Source organism: Acomys minous (genome assembly GCF_964271855.1).
Source record: "Acomys minous genome assembly, chromosome: 12".
NCBI lineage: Eukaryota > Metazoa > Chordata > Mammalia > Rodentia > Muridae > Acomys > Acomys minous.
Genome location: NC_140493.1, coordinates 100,510,366 through 100,533,242, shown reverse-complemented (window position 1 = coordinate 100,533,242; position 22,877 = coordinate 100,510,366). Strand labels below are relative to the sequence as shown.

Sequence of the window (22,877 nt, the reverse complement as noted above, 5' to 3'; positions counted from 1 at the left end):
AATCTTTCTGGTTTGAATCCAATGTGCTGAGAGAATAATGAGAAAAAGTGGAATCAGGAGAAAGTTGTTTAAAAAGTGGCAAAGTTGGGAGAAGCACGTGATCTTGGTATGAAGTGCCAGAGATGTGATTTCATTAAGTCTTAGGAAGTATGGGCATTTACTTTACGACCGCTATGAGGTTAATAATGTAAAGACATGAGGGCTGGAGGGCCAGAGACACAGTTCATGGCAGTACGCTTGCCTTTACTCAGTTCCTAGCACAAGAAAACAGAACAAAACACTTAGGACTAGAGATAACGTTTTAGGATCTGTTTAGAAATAGAAAGTTTTATCTATGCAACTCCTATTAGAAATTTACTACCAATGTCAAAAGATACAAATTGCCTAGACAAAATTAAAATAAATGGTCATAAAACAAAACAAGACTCAACAGAAAAGCAAAACTGCTGACTGCACAATACAATAGGGGACCTAATTCTCCCTGACAGCCCTGTTTCCAGGCGAGGTCTTGAATTTTTCCTGGTTTAGTTATTAGATCAGGAGATGCTTACAAACTTTGTGCAGACTGATGAGCCTGGACCTAGGCCTGACCTTTCCATGATTCTCTGCATTTATTATTATTAACTATGACAAAGCTGAATGTAATTTTTAAATTTAGCTTTCTGGATGCTTCAAAAGTTTCAAAAATGGAATGAATTCTCTGACAGTGACCTCTTAGGTTCAACATAAAATTATGTATAATTTATAATACATAATACATAAAATTAAAAATTCTACCATTAAATAGATTTATACATTTATACTATTTGATTAGTAAAGTATACAAATTTCAGTTTTAAATTTATTTTGTATTTTTTTTAGGATGTGAAAATTTTGGTTCAGATGATAAAATTGTATTTCAGATTTAAAACTTGATTTTGTCAATAACTTTGAGTATCAAGCAGATATTGTACACACATGCCCAAGTTAATATTATTCACAATAACCAAAAGACAGGAGCAACCAAATTATTCAATAAGTGAATAGCAGATGCACAGGAGACATAATTGTTTTTGTATATGCCACAATATAAACTGTAAAGCTATTATGATAAATGAAACAAGTCAAGCACTAAGGGATTAAATACTGTATGATTTAGACTACTAAAATAGTAATAGCCTAAATGTCTAAAATAGTCAAATTCATAAAGACAGAGTGTATGGGGAGTTTTGATAAAGGCGACAAGTGCGCTACTGTCTTGTGGGAACAAAGTCTAACTTGGGAAGGATGGAACTGGATACGAAGGGCTGAGATTTTCTGCATTTATTACTATCTATGACAAAGGCTGAACATATATTTTTAAATTCAACTTTCAGAATGCTTCAAAAGTTTCAAAAACAAAATGAAATTTCTCTGACAGTGACCTCTTAGATCCAAAGTGCACTTTTCTTTCCAAACAGATAAAATTAAAAAATCTGTGAAACAGATTTATCCATTAATATTAAATAATCAACCAAGTATACCAATGGCCTGCAAAGATGCAAGTAATGTGACTTCCAACAATGAGAACTTACTACTACCAAACTTTACATATAAAAGTTTAAAATTCAAAACTTCACAACAAAAGAAAAAGAATGTAAAGAAATTCCCAATACTTGATTTACATACTAAACATACAAAACACGTGAAATCAAGGAAAAAGCATAACTAAATTTAAAAATAGATCAAAGAGGTAAATAAACTGATAGGAAACAGCTACAGAACTACAAATTAAGATGTAATGTTTTTCAAATTAGAAAGAATGTAGTTTGCTAATCCTGAGTGCTCACAGGAGCAGAGGTGACATTAAGCCCCCTATGCAGAAACACAAGTTGTTATCACCACTTGGAAAAGCAAATCACAGAAAAAGGAAGGAGATTCTTCAATACATGTACCCCAAAGCAGGGCTTTCAAGCCACCATCTCAGCCAACATGAAATTAAGTAGCAAATCATAACTGGATATTTTTAACAAGATTAAAATTAAATAAAAACAAGGGATTACATCAGGGTGAACAGGCAATAATAAAAGTGATGCTACTTTACTCTTATAAGTAGGCATCGTTTTTGTATGTGCTTATGAATGTTTTGATACAATTTATAAGTTTAATCCGTGGTAGGAATTCTGATCAAAAACATTCATAAACCAGTGTCTTAGAGTGCAATTCTCAAAGTTAAGCAAACTCCTGAGATTCTCTGTGACTCTTGGTACACCTGCGAGATCAAGTCTACTTTTAAATAACATAAAGACACTGATCTTTGCCTATGTGTTTCTAGAGGTGACAACATCTGAAATCACAACAGTGTGAATGCAAAGCATGCAGAGCCCAGCTACCTTCTGTTAAGCCAGGGTTCAGACTGACAAATATGAAAAACAATGATATGTGTCATTCAATTTATTTTCTTTTATGAAACTTAGTTTATATATAATATAAACTTATATTTAGTACTTGCCATACAAGTTCTTGAAATGTTATTTATGTTCACCTGCAGTGGTTTTATTGTGCCATGCTGCTATGATTAGCTGAGGATGAAAAACACCAACTTCACACCTTGGCAAGCTAGCTTCTGTAACAAATACAACACAGCAGAAGCAGCCCAGCTTCCTCTTTTTCAGCTCCATTTATCTGCTTTTCAGTATTTTCAGTTTTAAAGTGTTAACAATTAAATATAAATTTTTACCTGCTGTTCTGTGCTGCACCTCACAATACCCAAGACCTGGAATTGATGTGACTTTGTTTGTTTGTTTGTGTGTTTGTTCTGGGCAGTGCTGGAATTTGAACCCAAGGCCTTGCACACACTAAGCCTATTCTTTACCATTAAGCTCCATTACCATATGTAAACACACTTGAATGGAAACAGAAAATTTCAGATATAACCAATTTAATCAGAATCACTATGGGTTGTAGAGGGTTCAGAGCCCAAAGACAACTGTCCTCAAAGAAGGCTACGTAAAGACACAGCACAGACAACACGCAACACCAGTGATGACACAACACAGGCTGGAGAGCTACAGCTGGAAGCCAAAAACCGTCAAGGACTACCGTTTCTTACGACATCTTCAAAGACAGCAGCATCTGCTGACACCTTGAGTTTTACCGCTCAGCTGTGTGGGAACTGTTACAGCAAAATCTGTGTCCTTCATGCCAAATCACCGGAATTACAGTCATTTACTATGGCAGTGCTAGGTAACTAACACACCTATCACATCACAAGGTTTATGTTTGTGTGTTTTAATGAAAATACACAGCATTAAATGGGCAGTAGAGCCCTGGGCAGCCACATACAGTTTAACCAACATTTTATTACATAGAGACTTTTCTTCTTGTCCTGTTTCTTCTACAAGTTCAATACTAACTATGTATAGGTGTATTCTTTGGGGTTTTTTTAATTTTCAAATATAATGAGAGACCAATGAAAGTAATCCAGTTTTATTCACTTTTATAGGTTTTATATATTTTATATGTTATATATAATATATTATGTTTTATACATTTTATATATTTTTATGTTTTATATATTTTTGTATGTTTTATATGGGTTTTGTTAAGCAGAATGTATAAATACATAATTATGACAAAATATTAATCAGTGCCTTTTTGATAGAAGCATTAGTAACAGGTGGGATATATAAATAGAATTGTATTAGATATCTAAATTGTAATAGATATATAAATAGAATCTAAATATAACTGTTATATGAATCAAAATAAACCAGAGTCAGAAAGATAAATACCATTTTTTTCATATGCAGCTCCTAGATTTTAGTGTGTGCATATGCTCATGTGTGCATGAACCCATGTGCATGCATCTGTGTGTGGGGGTCTGTTGTTGTTGGTGGCAGGGGAAAATGAGGTCTGAGCATAGTGAGAAAAAAAAGAGAAATGGAACACATGTGAGATAAGGCTAGCAGGGGCTTTGAGAGAAGAAAGGGGACAGCAAGAGGGGGCAAGGAGTGAATGAGGGCAGTGGGAAGGGGACTGATAGGAACAAAATAGCATGAAATGCCATAATGATATCCATTATCCACATGCTAGTTTAAACAATAAGCAAAATAATGACAATAGAGAAGCAGCCTTTCTTTAAAGTGTAAGTCTGTATACCTTTTGAAATAAGAAAAACTTTGATTTAAAAATTATGATTGCCACCATTATTTAACATTCCATACAAATTCTAGTCAGTGTAAAGAATACTAAGAATATTTATATCATATGTATAAAGGGTTAAAAATCTGTGATAAATATTTCTAGCAAAAGTATATATTTTAAAATGTACTTAATTATTTATTTATTTAATGTGTCTGGATGTCTTGCCTGCATGTATGTCTATACACCACATGTATGAAGGGCCCTGGACACTGGAGATGTGGCTGCTGGTAACTGAGCACAGGCCCTCTGTCCGAACAAGTGCTCTTAACGACTGAGCATTCCCTCCGGCCCCACAAAGTATGTGACTTTCTAACAGTAAACATCAATAACTATCATAGATGATGATCTAAAGAAAAGATACTCCCCAAATTCAGCTTCTTTATGAACATGGAGAGCGGATTCTAAATGTAACCATCAAAGGAAAGGGTTCAGGCAGGACAATCTGCTCAATAAGACAAACAGACCTCCTCACTGAACGTCAGGAGTAACTATAAGCTACAGTGATGATGTCAGCTAAGCCAGAGAAACTAGCTGGCCATAAACAATGAAGACCTTCATTGAAGGGAAGTTACATGCACAATAGCCAAGACATCAAGAGAGAGGAAAAAGTGACTCAAAAGTGACACTGGAAAACAACAGTAGTCATCCACACAAAAACAACGAGGCTAGAGTCCAATCTTTCACTAACCACAACAAAGCAACAACCACAGAGATGAAAAACTCGTGTAAAAGCAAAACTTTACAACTTTTAGTAAAGCATATAGGTAAAATGACCTGCACTCTCAGTAGAGAAAGATTTGTTTAACAAGACACAAAGTAGGGCTCACATGGCAATGCACTGGTGAGGCTTGAGTTGAAGGCTAGCCCTAACAACACAGTAAGTACCAGGCTAGCCCAAGGGAGACATGGACCTTTTTTCAAACAAATGAAAAGAAAGAGAAAGGAAATGGGAAAGGAAAAAAACAAAAACAGAAGGGGAAAAGTCCAGGAAAAGGGAAAGTGGAGGGAAGGGAAGTAACAGGAAGGGAAGAGAGAAAAAACTGGAAGGAGATGAAGAAGAGAAAGAGAAAGGAGTGGGGCTGGGGGCAGGGGAAATAGGAGGGAGAGAAAACAGAAAATGCATCAAAGGATGAATAGATCTGATGAGGTTAGGGCTTCCTTCATTGAAAGATTCCCCTCTCCCTCTAAAGCCCATCAGATGAGTGTTATAATCTAGGCACACTATGCTTCTCCCGCGTTATACTCCTTGAGGATTGGCGAGGCCTGCATCTTACCTATGGGAAGCTACAATGGGCCTGTTCAGAAGTCTCTATCCTGAGGACTACCATCTCCTCACTTGAACAAGCTCTATCTTAGTTTGTTTTCCATTGCTGAAATAAAACACCAGGACCAAAAGCAACTTGAGGAGAAAAGGGTTTATTCTGCTTCCATTTGTACATTACAGTCCATCACAGCAGGAAGTCAGAGCAAGAGCTCAAGGCAGAAGTCATGGAGAAATGCTGACTGCCTTGCTCTTTACACCTTCCTCAGCCTGCCTTCTTACATAGCCAAGGACCACCAGACCAGGCAGCACAGCCCACAGGGAGCTGGGCCCTCACATATTTTGAAAAACACACCACAGGCTTGGCTGTAGGCTCATCTGATGGGATCATTTTCTAAACTGACATTCCTTCTTCCCAAATAACTCTAGATTTTGTCAAGCTGACATAAAACGAGACAGCACACGCCTCTAATTGAGCAATAAAGAACCTGATCTCCCTCTTTCCCAAATACACATCAGAATGACAAACCACAGGGACATGAGTTCACAGTTCAAAATAAGTGAGACCTATGAAGAAAGCTATATTGAAGGAATGTCAACACAACTTATTTTTAAAACAATATAATCGTCCAAGATCGCCTTCTGTTACTGTGATAAACACCATAACAAAAGCAACACAGGAGAAAAGGAGCATTTCAGCTTACATTTCCAGGTTATAGTCCATCACTGAGTGAAGTCGAGGCAGGAGCACAAACAAAAAATAAAGCAGAAACTACGGCGGAATGCTCGTCACTGGCTCACTCACTAGTTCACGCCTAACCATTCTTACATATATCAAACCATCTCTCGAGGGTTGGTGCCACCCATAATGGACTGGGCTCTCCCTCATCAATCCTAAATCAAAACAATTACTCATAGGCATAGCCACCAGACAATCTGATCTAGACAACTCTTCAGTTGAAATTTCTTCTCCCCAGGTGACTGTAGGTTGCACGAAGTTGACAGTAAAAGCTTACCAGGACAATATTATGTATCATCTCATTTATAATACATAGAAAATTATAATAATCTAAGTATAGACCAGATATATCTAGCCTTAATAAATATACTCAAGGTGATATTTAAAAATGACACAAGAGGAAATTGGTTAGGAGGATTTTTTTTAGAGTCAAGTGAAAATACTGGGCATGAAAAAAATAGTTGAAATAAAAAGTATAATACATGCAATAAGCAAAAGAAAATCTATTAAAGAATGAGTTGACGAAAACACAAGCAAATAAGAAGCTTTCAACAGATAGAAATAAAGAACAGTGAGAAATTACAAGGAGATAGAAAATGCAAAATAAAAGACTTAAAAAATAATGTCCAGGAATACATTTCTCATAACAAAAGAAGGAAAAAATTTAAAGGGCTCAAAATAATGCCAAATGCTATTTCTAGAAACACCATAGTGACATTTAACATATGTAAAGCCCAGGACTCTGCTAATGTTTAAAATTATTCATTTGGAAAGCACGAGGGGCCAAATTTTTTTCTAGTATGCCCCTTATAGGCACGGTCCCACCATTTTCTATTGAGTAAAAATGTAAAGGCATATTGATACTCTTTTCCTTATAAGCAACTTGGTTTTTCACTGTTTTCTCTGAAAGGTGGGCAGTGGTGCTTTACAGTCTGCTGCTCCAAAAATTCAAAGGCCTTCGAGGAGTCTGGGGAATCTGTCCACCACACTTAGCAAACTGCAGAAAACTTTCTTCTCTCCAGAAAATCACCCAGTGCTATCTAAGGAGTTACAAGTCAGACAACCTAGCTCTATAAAATGGGAGAGACAGTACAGACCTCACATCCTGTTGTTGTTCATTGTCTCATTTAAAAAGTTGCAGCAGAGACATTGCAACCAGATGCAAATGAAGGCTCACTGTTATCAATGACCTCGTGCTCTCACCTTGCTGCTCCTTATACACCTAGCAATGCCAATATTGCAGACCTGCTAAGACGCCTGATGCCTCCTCAGGCTGGGTGGAACAACTCAGTTATGCATCCCAGAGTCCTGTGCTTTCTTGAACATGTCAAATCAGTGTCAACTTCTCCACTGCATTTCCAATGCTGTTATGAGTTGAATCTGAACTGTGTCCCAAAGGGTTGTGTTTTGAAAGTTTGGTCTCCAGGTAGTTGTGCTATTTCAGGAGCCTGTGAAGCTTTTTGGAGGGGGGACCCTGGCTGGCTGCCTTTTTGGATGGGGGACCCTGGCTGGCTGCCTTTTTGGAGGAGGGACCCCTGGCTGGCTGCCTTTGAAGGTTTCTTTCTACATCCTGGTCTGCTCCTTAGCCTACTGTACATAAGGAGCCTCTGTCACATGAACTGCACAGGTCTTCCCTGTGGCCCAGACTGAGACCCTCTGCCAGTCAGCCAAATGACTTTCCTTACATAGTTTTTATACAGTATTCTGTCACAAAGACATAAATGTAACTAACATAAACACCAAAAATCATATTAACCTCTTGTGTTCTTTTCCATCTTCATTTCTGGCTTTTTCATCTCTTTCCTGTTATTTTTACAAGGAATGGAAGCCAAAAATCCCATCCTCAGCAAGTGTTAGTTTCTTAAACAATCTTTTCTTTTCACTTATATAATGCTATTATTCTTATGTTACACTTTCAATGACAATATCAACAACTAAATATTAAAATCTTATTATGTAACTTCATTTATATATCAATTTAATATTTCCAACAACTTATTTTTGTTTTCTTATCACAGAAATGAGAAAACTTAACATTCAAAAAGTTAAGAAGACATCCAAACTGCTAAGGATTTGAGATTTGTGCAGCTGGGCTGTAAATCGTGCGTCAGTCAAGATGCTCTACTAAAAGAATGTGTCAGGGTACACTTCTAACTTATTTCACATCAACTTTAAATATTTTCAGTTTAAACTTTTTAAAATAAAATCATTATTTCTGAACTAAAAGTTAATGAAAAAAGATTTGCAACTACTTGTAAGTGATTAAGAAACAGAAGTAGCATTGAAGAATTGAGTCCAACCTCTTAGTGAACTCCTGGGGCTGCCAGCTGTCATTGTATCCCTTAAGAAAAGAAAGCTCTTCCTCTAAATTTAGTAACAACTTTATGTAAAGTACATATCAGTAAAGCACGAGGACATGGAAAATAAGACTGATGTGTCAAGCGGCGGAAAGAAAAGCACTTACTGTGGACTGTGTCTGCACCATGTACTCTCCCTCCATTTTGTTCAGACGTACATTTGTGTCCTCCAGCAATTCCTGAATAGTCTCAGTATGTTGCTTTTGAAGCTCAAATTTTTCCTTTTCCATTTCGGCTACAGCACTGTGAAGCTGCACAATGAAGTCAAGACTCCTTCACTACCATGGGATATGTCATTTTGAAAATCAAAAAGTGTTTCCCAATACACCTATTTATATCTATAAAGCAATTTGAACAAGCAAAACTATCACACAAAGAGCATACAAACTTTTCTCTGCCTTCCTGAACAGAAATGTCAATAGATGGGCAAATATTGAGGAAACTTTCTTTCTTGTGTAGAAAGTAAGTAAATCTGATTGATAGTATATTTCTCAATTAAACCACATTATGAGTAATCTTCAAAATACAAACAGAAAACCAGAAATATTAGCAACATTATTGTTCTTCATTGTGAACAGTAACTCAAGGTCTGTATCATTTATTTCATGTGTACAATACAAATGTGGAAATGCTTCCTCACTTATGTAAATTCCTGTTGTGGAAGTTTTGGGTTATGATATGTAAGCATGTTTTTGTTTTAATCCCAGGTGTAGGATACAGGGGCTGCTCCAGTTTGTCCACAGCTGATAACTGCCTCACAGGTGGGTGTGTGATCTTTGTCAGCTGGGAACTACTTTGTGTGGGGGCGTGGTCTTTGCCAGTGGGAATAAATGCCAAACCCAGAGAGAGACTGGGGCTCCGGGAAAGAGGAAGGCTGCTGGTGCACCCCCTGCTGCTCCTGGTTGCTGTTGGTGCAGTTTGACAAGAAGTTGAAGATTAGACTTGCCCCAAGGAACCCACTGACCCTAAACGGCAGGAAGTTGCTAAAGAAAACTATGCCCTTCCCCCACTAACCTTTCTCTCCTACCTGGTGCTGGTGTGTTGGAAGAGATTGGTATGGAGAGGGGAAAAGAGATATAAGAAATAAAAATAAAAATAAAAAATAAAAATATGCCCCAAACTCCCATTAAGAAACTTGTTTGGCATTCTATAAGCAATATAAACAACAAACACAAAGATTGTGTTTTTAAGTGGAATACACAGAGTAAGGCTGATAACTAAGAAAGATTGTACATCGCAAGTGCCACATACAATGGTCTTAACTGATCAATAGTCTTATGTTATGTTGCTTAAATGCATGAAGCTTTAACAAAAATCACTGTGAACTAAGGTAAAGGAGCTGATGCCAAAAGTGGAGGCCCAGACAGGTTTCAGTGACGAGCTTTAGCATAGAGGCAGAAAACTGCTCTTAGCCCATGTCACTCCTTTCCTCTTTCTGAGAATCTAAACCTAATTTACATTTCCTGAACCCACGGCTACTCATGAGATGGGGAAGCAGGAGTTCAAGGTGTCTAGCAGATGCTTTTGACTCACTGTGCATGAACAGGAGGAGGAAGGCAAGGGCTCATGAAGGCAGGGAAGATTCCCATCTGGCAAGAAGAACTAGAGAAACAGGAGGCTGAGTCATACTGAGAACCAGAAGCAGAAAGCAGGCGAGACTCAGTCCCAGACTGGTAAGAGTCCCAGCAACCTTCATTCCAGTTTGCAGCTCAGTAAGATGAGCAGGGATGCTCAGAAATAGACATCCAGAAGAGCCTTTGGTATTTATCAGCTTAAAAACCACCTTTCTAGACCTTGACACGTTTTCTTAAGTGCTAAGCAATTTAAGCTTAACTGTGAAACTGTAACTATCTAGTTTTCATCCCTATCACCATAACTGTTCTTACTGTATGTAGTTTATTATAAATAAACAAAGTCCATATGCATATGGGGTTTTTAAAAAGAAGTGCCTTCAGTTTTGCAAATTTCATACAGTCAGTTTTGACTACTATAAGCTGTTGCAGGACATTTGATCCCATTGTGAACCCTGAGATTGTGAACTGTAAAACCCTATTTCTAGTTGTGGAGTGGCTCAGCCCTAGCACAAGCTCTTAATCCAAGAACATTCTGTTTATTGTAAACAAGTAGTTATGGTGTGACTCGGCCCTAGCACACACCTTTAATTCAAGAGCTTTCTGTACACTGGATTTAATGAAGTTAACTCTATGTCAAGAGGTGAAGCAAGAAACCAGCTGAGTAAACAGCTGAGTAAACAGAAAGGAGGGACATTGGGGGTCAGGGTATTTAAGACAGTGTGAAGAAGAAGAAGAAGAAGAAGAAGAAGAAGAAGAAGAAGAAGAAGAAGAAGAAGAAGAAGAAGAAGAAGAAGAAGAAGGAGAAGAAGGAGAAGAAGGAGAAGAAGGAGAAGAAGGAGAAGAAGAAGGAGAAGAAGAAGGAGAAGAAGAAGAAGAAAGGGCTTTTGGTTTTTTCCTCCTATGCTATCAAGTGAGATAGCAGGCCTTTCCACCTGGGCTTTGGGGTTTTGGCTTTTTCCTTCTGGGACATGAGCTGAGTAGGAAGGTTAACTGGTGCTTTCTCAGCCTCGCTCAGCTAGTAGGTTTTCACCACAGCATCTGACTCCAGAGTCTTCATTGGTAAAAAAATCAAACTATTGAGATTTTGCTTATAAACTGACAGCAAGCGTTCCTTCACAGCTGAGTGCTGGATCTGTAATTTGGCTGAAGTCTGTGTTTTCATGCCAGGGCTATACTTAGTACCAAAAGTGACCCAAATGATCACTTAGCCCCAGTACCAACACTCCGGTGCTTCCCCAGTGCCTGCAGGCAGGAACTATCCACTAGGGATTTAACTCACATCAAAACAAGATTGCACTATAAACTTCAGTCTGGGCATTTTAAGAGAGAAATGACCCAATCCCAAATTGAAACCATTATTTCCGTAATCATTTCACTTAAAACTTATTGGATATGACAAAAATGCAAATCATTAATTAATAAAAATAAGCCAAAAATGTCTTTAAAATAAACTTTCTAGACTATAGCCTTTGAGAAGCAAACATACCAGAACACGGGCACTAGCTATTTCTAGTTCCTTTTGGATTTTCAGGCATTTTCCATTCTTGCAGAGTGCGTCCTTCTCAGATGCACACTCCACACTTGCAGAGTGCATCCTTCTCAGATGCACACTCCACACTTGCAGAGTGCGTCCTTCTCCACACTTGCAGAGTGCGTCCTTCTCAGATGCACACTCCACACTCCACACTTCATGTGGCTGACTTTTGGAGCTTACCTTTTTTTCCCAATCATTGTTCAGAGATTCTGTGCTTTGCTCACATATCTTCTTCAGTTCCGTTATCTGGTTTTCTTTAGTTTCTCTGATAACTTGACAGTCACGTATAAGGATCTGAACTGTCAAAAATTATGAAAATATAGTTAAACCAGTTCTAGGAACTACATCAGAATTTGATATCTAAATATAATGATATATTTAACAGATAATTTAATTATTCACTAACTCTTACTTTTCTAACACTCCTCTTATTATATTGCTTTTTGGCCATTTCTATAATCACAGATGAGCTTGGTTAGTCTTCACTCTCTCCTTAGAACATTTAAACAGCAGACTAGCCTCATGCACTTCTCCTCTAATGCAGCCTCTGTCACCTTAAGAGTCTACTCAGCAGTGCAAACTCATAAGGAGTGCGAGGCAGGGAATCATGCTAAAGCTCTACTCCCCTAAAGGATATGGGCCAAAGGCTCGAACAGGGAAAATGCCTCTTTATGACCCAGCTACTCTGTAGCTCCATCTCTTGTCTCTTCCACATCTTAAAACTCTTCTATAAATACACCAGCCTCTCTGCAGGCTACTGTGGTCACATTCTTTCATGTTCTCTTATCCTCTTTATGTAGCCTTCTTCCATTGTTGGGAATTTTCTACTCACGGGGTGTCAGCTCAGTATTGTCTTTTTAAAACATATACCAAATAGATTCCTCCCCTAGATAGAAAGGAGAGAAAGAAACCTCTCTAACATGCACAAAATCAGGTCTCTTTCTCCAGTGAATCCCTTAGGATATCATATCCACTTCCTTGACAATTTCCTCTTTAATAAGACCATTTCATTGAGGAGAGAGATATGTCAAGTTCATTTTTATTCAAAGGCACACATACCAGTGCCACACAGACCAGTTCTCAGGAGTTGTAGACTGGCTGAATAAAGGATGCACACGCACAAGATACTGTTGTTCCTAGGTACTTTCAAATCATTCTTACGCTATTAAAATATACTTTTTAAAACTATACAAGCTATTCCCCTTTTCTAGTTAAAATGTCAAATTAAGTTAAATTTTCTTTAATATACTTGAATTAGCTAAATAATAAAATACACTAACCCATAATTTTACTTCAATATAACATCTTATCTATGTTTTTATTCACTTTAAATAGAATGTTCAGAAATATTTTCCTAGAAGTTTCAACTATGCAACTAGTGGGGGGGGCAAATCCAAGCTAACCTGATACTAGTCTTCAGCATATGCAATATATTTTACATCATTTTCCCAGCGTTAAATAAGGTGTAAGTACCAATTAAAAGTCTTAAACCATGTGTGGTGGTGTTTTGCTGTTCTTGCTCTTGCTGCTGTTGGTTCTTATCATAGGTACCACCACCTAGCTAAGTTGCCTAGAACCTGACATCCTTCTGCCTCAGGTTCTCATGTGAATGTTGGATTACAGACATGCATTATTTCTGGGGCTGGAAAGATGACTCGGTGGATAAAAGCATTGTCTGTTCTTCCAGAGGTTGAGTTCAATTCCCAGCAGCCACATGGTGCCTCACAACCATTTATACTGGAATCTAATGCCCTCTTCTGGCATGCAGATAGAGCACTTGTACATAAAATAAATAAAATCTTTTTTAAAAAAGAAAGAAAACAAGCCGGGTGTGGTGGCGCACGCCTTTAATCCCAGCACTCGGGAGGCAGAGGCAGGCGGATCACTGTGAGTTCGAGGCCAGCCTGGTCTACAAAAGCGAGTCCAGGATGGCCAAGGCTACAGAGAGAAACCTTGTCTCAAAAAATAAAAATAAAAATAAAAAAAAAGAAAACATTATTTCTTAAAGCCTGAATATTTTTCAAGCTTAAGGATGTTTGAGGTGCCTGATGTGAGACTGAATAAGAAATTTTAGAAATAAATATAGAATACTTTATCTATCACTGATAACAATTAGAGAAAAAATAAATATCTAACTATGTTCACCAACACTTAAGGCAGGAAATAAACTAAAAGTAGCCGATTCAGTGATTAATTCTCACATGTTGTCGGCTGCTAAACTGTCAGGAATATTCCTCTCCACTCTGCCAGGCTTGACCCCCATGAAACTCAATAAGCCGCACACTGCTGTTCCCAATGTCTCCCGTGTTCTTCATTCTTACTCACTGTGTCTCCTCCGTCACCAAATTGTAATGCCTAGTTCTATTCTCACTGGTCCCAAGGCTAAATTCAAATATTCTGAGACTTTATCAAACATGTGCTAAATTACACAAGTGGACACAGACAGCCACAGCCACAAGTCTATGGGATAGAGACACACTCAGTGTCAAACATTTGCGCAGTGTGTACACACACAGCTCAACAACTTTACCCTTCCGACCAATATGAGAAACTCCTCTCTTTAACTAATTAAATCACGTCCAACTTTACAACTCAAATATTATTCTCTTCAAAACATGACATTTCTCTTGTGAATACCTAAGAATTTTGATATTTTGGTTCACAGTAGCCAATTCAATACTTAATTATACGCTTTCTTTTTCCTTCTCAGTAAATGTGTAAGTGAGAAATATATTTTAATACTTTTCTGTCAATCCTAGTTGCCACTGCCCTCCTCTCTTTCTTTCGCTCTCTCTCCTCTTACTTTACCTAGTCACATAAAAGTCCATATGAAGTGCATCTACTGATAGAAGCTCACAGTCTCAGAAATGAAATTTTAAAGCATTAAAATGAATTCAAATATGTTACTGGAAGATTCCTATCATACACCATCACCTTTCTTTTCAAGCTTTCTTACTGTCTCCTCAGTTTCAGCTTGTTTCTTTTTGTATAAGATTTTCAAATCTTCTAATTCATTATTCTTTCTTTCTAAAATCTGCAAAAAGAAATGTATACTGTTTTAACATATAGAATTAAGTAGAGAATATCCCCACAAACCTTTCTTAAGCTGTTTTTTCTCAGGTATTTGGTAAAAGTGGTATACAATTATTAATATAAAAAGTTGGTACCAAGCAGCAAGGTCACTGATATGACAAGACGACATTGGTTCTTAGGCCTCTGGAACTGGTTTGCAGGAGGGAAGAGGAGGACTCGAGAGCTGCAGGCTAAAGAAATCCTAGAATATCACACACAGGTAGCCTTGTACAGATCAAGGTTGGAGACTATAATGCTAATAAAAATGGAGACAGTAAAGCTCAATCTGATGTGTCAGAAGGGGTCATGAACTCTATCAGAAACTGGGCTAGATGCCATTTATGTTTTATTCTGGCAAAGAATTTGATTGACTGCATTCTGCTCAAATCCTCAAAATGCATGAAACTTAATTAAAATGTCATAGACAAATTTGTGAAAGAAAATTATGAGACAGCAAAACTAACCCAGAGTGCGGCATAGTTACTAGTTACGGTTTTTTTTTTCAGATTTATAGAGAATGAGAGCAAAAAGAAATACGGTTTTACCAAAAAAATTTTTTTTGAATCCAGTTTAGTTGAGAACAGAGCAGGTGGGGATAGCACAACTGCGCCATTAAAGAGAACACACAGATTTAATACTGGGATAACAGGAAAGAACCATGAAGGTCAAGACTTCACACTTCTAGAGCAGCAGAGTTACCGCAGTGCAAAATCATACTTTCCATCTGAAAAGAGAATGACTGAACAAAGACAGCCAGCAGGAAATCCTGCTCAAGCAGGGTCACCTAGCAACGTGTTTGACTGTTTGTTTGTTTGTTTGTTTGTAACCAGGTTCAACCTCAAAACAACAAGAACTCCAGCTGTGGCCCAAGGTGGACAGGATACATCTCAAGTGTGTATGAAGATACAATGCTGTCCATAGCCATTTTGCAGCTACGGAGAGTGAGAAGGTAACAGAGGCCTTGGCCAGGCTCTAGAAAGTTCCTGAGGCCAGGCACTGGCCCAAGAGAGAGGCCATCTGTGTTATAGGCAGCTGAGCTGGCCAAGCCCAATGCAGCCATATGAGGCTACCACAAGCCCCACATGCCTGACAAGGAGCTGGAAGGGGTGGTATTTTCCATGATAAATTTCATTATTTTGGTCTGGTCTTTCCTTTCTATTTGCCCTTCTTCCCTCTGGAATGGAAATGGTTTATCTCATGTGCTGGAAACATAACTTTTTATTTTAAAAAGAGCTCACATTTAAGGGACTGCCTTGAGTCTCAGAAGAGACATAGCCTTTGCTCTTTTGAACGGTACTAGCACTGTAAGACTAAGGAATCTTTTGAAGCTTAACTGAATGCATTTTGAATTTTGAGAAGGCCACACTCTTACAGGACCCACGGTGGAGTGTTTGGTGTGGATGTGACTGTCCTCCACAGGCTCGGGTGGTTGAGCATCTAGCTCCCAGCTGCTGGGACCATTGTGAGAGTGGAGACTGGGGTGTCGGCACGGAGGTGGACAGCCCGGCCGGACTTCTTGTACTATCTACTGCCCATGCAGCTTGTCAGGCACTAACCGTGATGATGAAAAGGTAGTTAATAAATACACCAAGAAGCCTATTTCAGACTCTAGCACCATGATTCTTCTAAATATCTTTCAAATTCATTTTTTCATATATTAACACATTGTTACTCAAATGATTCTATTTCATTTTGATATTTTATAATTAAAATTTATTATATGTTTATGATAAAAAATTTATTTAAACAAAGATAAAACTTCATTATAGAAAAACATTTGCTTTTATTATTTTAATGGGAAAAAAGAAAGGATAATAAACACATTTTTCTTAAATACATAAGGAGTTGTTTCCTTCTTGCTGCTTAGGAAAAAGATGAAGGATGAAAAGATAGATCAATGGGGAAAGGGCTTGTTACACAGCATGAGGACCTGAGTTCAGATTCCCCTACACAGAAGCCAGGCATGGTGGCATGCATCTAAAGCTCTACTGCTGGGGGAGCAGAGAAGGGCAGATACTAGTGTCAGCAGCCATTTTCTGGTCAGCTAGTCTAGCTAAAAGGTAAGCTCCAGGTACGGTGAGAGACTCTGGCTCAGAAAAAGAGTTGGAAAACGACAGCAGAAGATATGTTAAAGTAGGCCTCTAGCCTCCACAGAAGCATGCCACGGCAATCACACCCTTATACACACGCACACACACATGCACACACACACGCACACACACACACACTGAACCAAATAAAACACTTGACTAAATAATAAAGTATTTACTGTTTCAGAGATGCCTGCATGCATGATACTATGGCCTCTGTTTTCTGCCTCCGCCCCTGCTTTGTTTTCCTTTGTTTAATGTTTGAGACATTATCCCTTGCTCTGGAGCCAAGCAAGTCAGCCACGCACAGTACTCTGGCAGTGCATACTAGCACTCTGGAGACCAAGGCAAGAGAATGATGAAGTCATGGTGTACCTGGACTACAGATGTGTTTAAGACCAGCCTGGAACTCCATTTCTGGGATTATTATGCCTAGCTGATTGTGTCTTTGTTATTCAGTTTAGAAAAGCAGAAACATAGACTTAGTTTCAACAGAACATTTGTGCAAACTTTATGTATTTAAAAAGCACATCATTAAGACTAAAATGTTTAATAATTACAAAAATACAGCATAAATTAAAATTCTATATAGTAAGCCATAGTTGATGTTTGTTGAGACAATAAAAGAGATACAAATTTAATTCAAAATATTGAAAAATTGAAGCCAAGCTTACCAAGGTAGAGTTACAACCCAAATTACTTGGGAGGCTGAGACAGGATGATCGCAGAGTAATCTTAAGGCCAGGCAAGACACTTACCAAAATACTTCCTCAATACAAGAGTGGGAAGGTAGCTTAGTATAGTACTTCCCGAGCACTTAAAAATCCTCGGCTCAATACCCAGCAACACACATAATAAGCAAGTAAGTAAATAAAAAGACAAATACAGAAAAATTGGAAGCACAAATCTGACTTAAGCTATTCAAAAAGAAAGCCTTGATTGTCAGTGTTAGCATTACACTACACGCAGTCAAAACCACGTAGAACGAAGTGTGTGTGTGTGTGTGAGAGAGAGAGAGAGAGAGAGAGAGAGAGAGAGAGAGAGAGAGAGAGAGAGAGAGAGAGAGAAGGGGGGAGGGAAAGAAGGAGGGAGGAAGGGAGAGGAGGGGAGAGAGGAGGACCTCAGGAAGATGAACTTTGAAATAAAAGCTCCATTCTATAAACATCTAGGTCTTCAGTATAAAGAGACCAAAAGTTCTTTTTGAACCTCAGGAAAGCAAGGTGCAGGGTACCCAGTAGGCCTAGGTAAGAGAAACACAAGTCTGAGGCCAGGTCGGGAAACAATGTGATCCTGAATGTAATTAATTAATTAAAAACAGAAACGGAATCAGAAAACTGAAACAATCTGGACACAACAAGCCACAGTACTTACAGTTGTTATTTTTACTTTAGATTTCAAGAATGGTACAAAACCTAATGGTTAAGGCCTGATGTCCCAAGTACTTAGAAGCCAAGGCGAGCGGATGATGAGGCCAAGCCAGGCTGAGTAATTTAGTGAGGTCTTGTGTTAAAATAGCTCACTGGTAGAGTATTTTCTGGTCCTAAATTCTTCAGCTACACAGACACACACACATACACACAAAAATCTTAAGTAGTAATGATCTAGTAAAAAACATATGAAAGTCAACCTCAAAATAATAGTTTAAAAAGTAATAGGTAATATAAAATTAGGACAGAAATAAACACATTTTACAAATACAGATGGCTTTTGATGAGACTTTACTTCAGCAAATTCCATTTACAGCATATATTATTATCAAATACCTACTTGGTAGCTAGGTGGACAGCAAGTAGCCCACCACAAGCCGAGAGCACTGTAAATATACAGACGCCATAAGGGATGTATACTCTACCTTCTGCACCTCAGCATCATGTTTCTGCTGCAGCTTAAGTTTTTCTTCGGAAAACTTGGCTTCCATCATTTTTGTTTTCATGTCCAACTTCAAGGGAAATATTTTAAAGATTACCAGAGAGTCATTTTATAGTGGTACCCTGCTGTTACATTCAAACCCACACGGTATTTCAGTCTTTATTGTTTTCATTTCAGTAAGTCTCTTCTGACTTTTTTCTTTCTTTACATCTAATTGTTCATTTCAAAATACTCTTAATACACTATGTGTTGAAATATGACATATTAAGGAAGCATATTCATATAAATGGCAGGTTACTGTCTGGACAGCTGGCTCAGCTAGTTAAGTGCTTGCCCTGCAAGCATGACTTTGATCCTGAGCCCATGGTATAAACACAACGCAGGTATGGTGGTGCACATCCCAGCGCTGGGGGAACAGAGACAGGAGGATCCCGGTCATTGGCCAATAGCCTAGGCCACTTGGTGGGTTCCAGGCCAATAAAACTGTTTGCTTACTTCAAATACGGATGAAAACAAAGCAATGAGTAACTCTGGAAATTAAAATTTCAGTAAGTCAAATAAAAATCTCAGTAAAAATCCTTACCAATAAAAATGGATCACATGGAAAACAGAACAATTAGACATAAAGATTAAGTCAGAGACTATGGATCATTTGTGAAGCCCAACATACATTTAGATATATATAAAGAGTAGTAAAATATATGAGCTATTTGAGACAGCATAGCATAAAAAGACCAACTTCATGAGTTATGGACACAGAAAAGGGAAAATGCTATGTTAAAGACATAAAAAATGTATTCAGTATAATAATGGAAGATAATTGTCCAATCCTAGGGAAATAAATGAACATCAAAATAAAAGAGGCATACAGAACACCAAATAGGTAGAACCAGAAAAGGAATTCCTCACATTATACTAAAGACAAAACACTAAAATTTCAGAAAAAAAATAAAACATATTAAAAGTGTCAAGAGAGAAGGACCAAGTCACACAGAAAGGCAGGCCTATCAGAGTAAGAGCTGTTTTTCAGTCCAAACTCTAAACATTAGAAGGCCATGAAAGTATATGTTTCAAGTTGTGAAAAAGTCTCTAATACCACACAGGTACTATATCCAACAGAACTGGCACAATGTTAGGAGAAAGAAAAACCTTCCATGATTAAAAGTAAGCTAAAGCAATACATAACTACTAGGCCGCCGCTGCAGTGGACACGGAAGGAATACTTTGAATGGGCAAGAATGATATGCACTTTCAAGAAGGTACATGGAAAAATGTTTCCAAGACAAGTATTAGTCAAATGAGGGCTTAACAACCATCAAACACTACAAAATCAGCAAAATGGCAGGAACTGAATTAATACAACCTTTCAATAACAATTCGGAAAATCAATGGACTAGACCCGCCCATCAATAGATACAGAATAACTGACTAGATTAGAAAGCACAATCCCTCATTTCGTTGTATCCAAGAAACATGCCTCACAATCAAAGACAAACAGCCACGTTAAAGTGAAAGAACAGGCAATGGTATTTCAAGCCAATGGTACCAGGAAACAAGTGGGTGTAGGTATTCTGATACCTGATAAAAACAGACTTCAAACCAACACTACTCAGAAGAGATAATGGACACTTCATACTGATTAAGTAAACAATCCATCAAGAGAACACTACAATTCTAAGCATATTATACTGAACACAGGTGACACAATTCCATAAAGCAAATACCATGACACTTAGTCACAGATTAACACCACACAGTAATAGTAGATGACTTTAATACCCTTTTCTCACCAAAATAAAAGTTATCTAGTAAACAAACAAACATCAGAGATAAATGACATCATAAATAAAATAACCTAATAGGCTTCTGCAGAGAATTCTACCCAAACACTACAAAATACAGTCTTCTAACAGTCCACAAGACGTATTCTAAAACTGACCATTACAGAGACACAAAGCTAGTCCCTACACACACACGCGCGCGCACACACACACACACACACACACACACACACACACACAAAAGAAAGTAGAATTATCTTTCTGTATTCTCTTTGACCACGAAAACTAGAAATCAACAGCAAAAGAAACCATAGAAAATACACAAATTCAAGGAGACTAAATGCTAAACACTACACTACTGAATAATGACTGGGTCATTGAAGAAATCAAAGGAATTTACACTTTTCTAGAACTGAGTGAAAATTGTGGAGGTAGGTTACCACAACATTTCCAAACCCAAGATACAACAAAGGCAGTCTTTGTAATGCTAAGTGTTCATGACACAAGATCACGGGGAATCTCAAACCAACAACAATGATGCATCTCACGGCATGGGAAAAACAAGCCCAAACCAGACCCAAACCTAGCAAACAGAAATAATTAAGATAAAGGCACAAATCAATGAAGTCAAAATAAACAAAAACAAACAAAACAAAACAAAAAAGAATGAAGAGTTGGTGCTTTGAAACACAAGACTGACAAGCCTTTCAACAAATCAACAGAAGCCAGAGAGAAAAGACTCAAAAATGTAAGAATAGAGATAAAAGAGCAGATTACAATAGATAACAATGAAATGCAGAAAATCCTAAGAATATAACCCTAAACCTATACTCCACAAAATTAGAAATATAAGCAGATAAAATTCTAAACATATATGACCTACAAAATGATAAAATGAACCAAAATTAAAAATAAAAATGTAAACATAGCCATAGCAAGCACCATGATTAAAGTCGTAATAGAAATCCTGTATCTGCACTAGAGATGCATCAACCTCTTCCTAAGCAAGCTGCTTCTTCCCTTTGCCGTCCCTTCCTCCTCTTGCCCAGGTCCAGCCTGCAGCCTAGGAACTCTCTCTGTTCCCGGAATTCCTTTATGGAGTAAGTTGCTTCTCTTTACCATTGCTCCCATCTTTGTCCGTTACTTCTCCCCTCCTCGGCCTGTAGCCACCTCTACACCTCTACTCATCACCTCTACACACTAGTTAGAGCATGCCACCCCCGCCATGCCTGATGTTTGAAGATGCCTTCTATTGACTAATACTTATTTAATTGGCCTTATAGAATCTCAATGGAAGGTTTCATTGCAAATTTTGCTGTTTAAGTGTTCGATAATTAACAATTCTTTTAATTAATGAAACATTCTCTGGGTATTCTGGTTTCTTGGGTTTAACTCCACTTCTTTCATAACTTATTTTTCACTCTTTATTAAAATAGTACTTCCAAGGTCACAATGACATCATTTTTATTTTTCATACAAAGGGCCTTTTATTACCAAATCTCAAGGCTGCTGCATCCTTCACTGGTGGTTTGAATAGAAATGGCCCCCATAGGATATCTCTAGCTGAGCCTCCCAGAAGCTTGGGACATGAGACTGAGAGGCCACCTTCTAGCCAGCAGGACCTCGAGTGGTGAAAGGAGAACACCAGTCTACTACAAAACCGTCAAACCAAAACCTACCCTGCCTACAGGATAGTTAGAAACAAAAATAGAGACTAAGGGAACGACCAACCAAAGCCTGGTCCATCCTGAGACCCACCCCATGGGAGAGAGCCAACTCCTGACACCATTAACAATACCCTGCAGACAGGAACCTAACTTAACTGTTCTCTGAGAGCCCAGCACCACCAGCAGCAGCTGATCAAATCACAGCCAAGCGTTAGGGAGTGCTATGGAAGAGTGGGAGGGAAGGTCAGAAGGACCTGGAGTGAACAAGAACACGTCAAAAATACCAACAGAGCCAACTAACATGGACCCATGGGGGCTTACAGGGATAGACGCACCAACCAAAAGGCATGCATGAACTGGACCCAGGCCCCCTACACATATGTAATGATGGGCAGTTTGATTTTCATGTGGGTCCCCTGGTAATTTGAGCGGGTGCTGCTATGACATGGACTCTTTTGCCTGCTTTTGGTCACTTTACCCTTAACAGGCTGCCTTTCCTGACCTCAGTGGATGAGGAAGAGCTCAGTCCTGATGTTGACTTGATGTGCTGGAGTGGGCTAGGAGGTGGGGCTCCTCTTTTCTGAGGACAAGGTGAAGGGGAATAGGCAGAAGACGGTGGGAGGGAGGGACAGGGAGGAAAGGAGGGAGGGTACTACACTTGTGATGTATGTAAGAAATGGCCCCCATAGACTCATGTGTTTAAATGCTTGGCCACAGGGAATGGCACTATTAGGTGTAGCCTGTTGGAGGAAGTGTGTCACTATGGAGG

The 22,877-nt window shown here is 38.4% G+C and overlaps 1 protein-coding gene across 3 annotated transcripts in view; it reads right to left on the bottom strand.

Moving 5' to 3' along the window:
- CEP112 (centrosomal protein 112) overlaps positions 1-22,877 on the bottom strand; it is a 391,861-nt gene that overhangs the window by 308,515 nt on the left and 60,469 nt on the right. For all 3 annotated transcript variants that reach the window (XM_084751376.1, XM_084751377.1, XM_084751378.1), the window contains 4 exons: positions 18,644-18,730; positions 14,564-14,663; positions 11,810-11,928; positions 8,629-8,772 (listed from right to left, as the gene is read on the bottom strand). In XM_084751376.1, the coding sequence (XP_084607502.1) occupies positions 8,629-8,772; positions 11,810-11,928; positions 14,564-14,663; positions 18,644-18,730 (450 nt within the window). The remainder of the gene's footprint in view (positions 1-8,628; positions 8,773-11,809; positions 11,929-14,563; positions 14,664-18,643; positions 18,731-22,877) is intronic.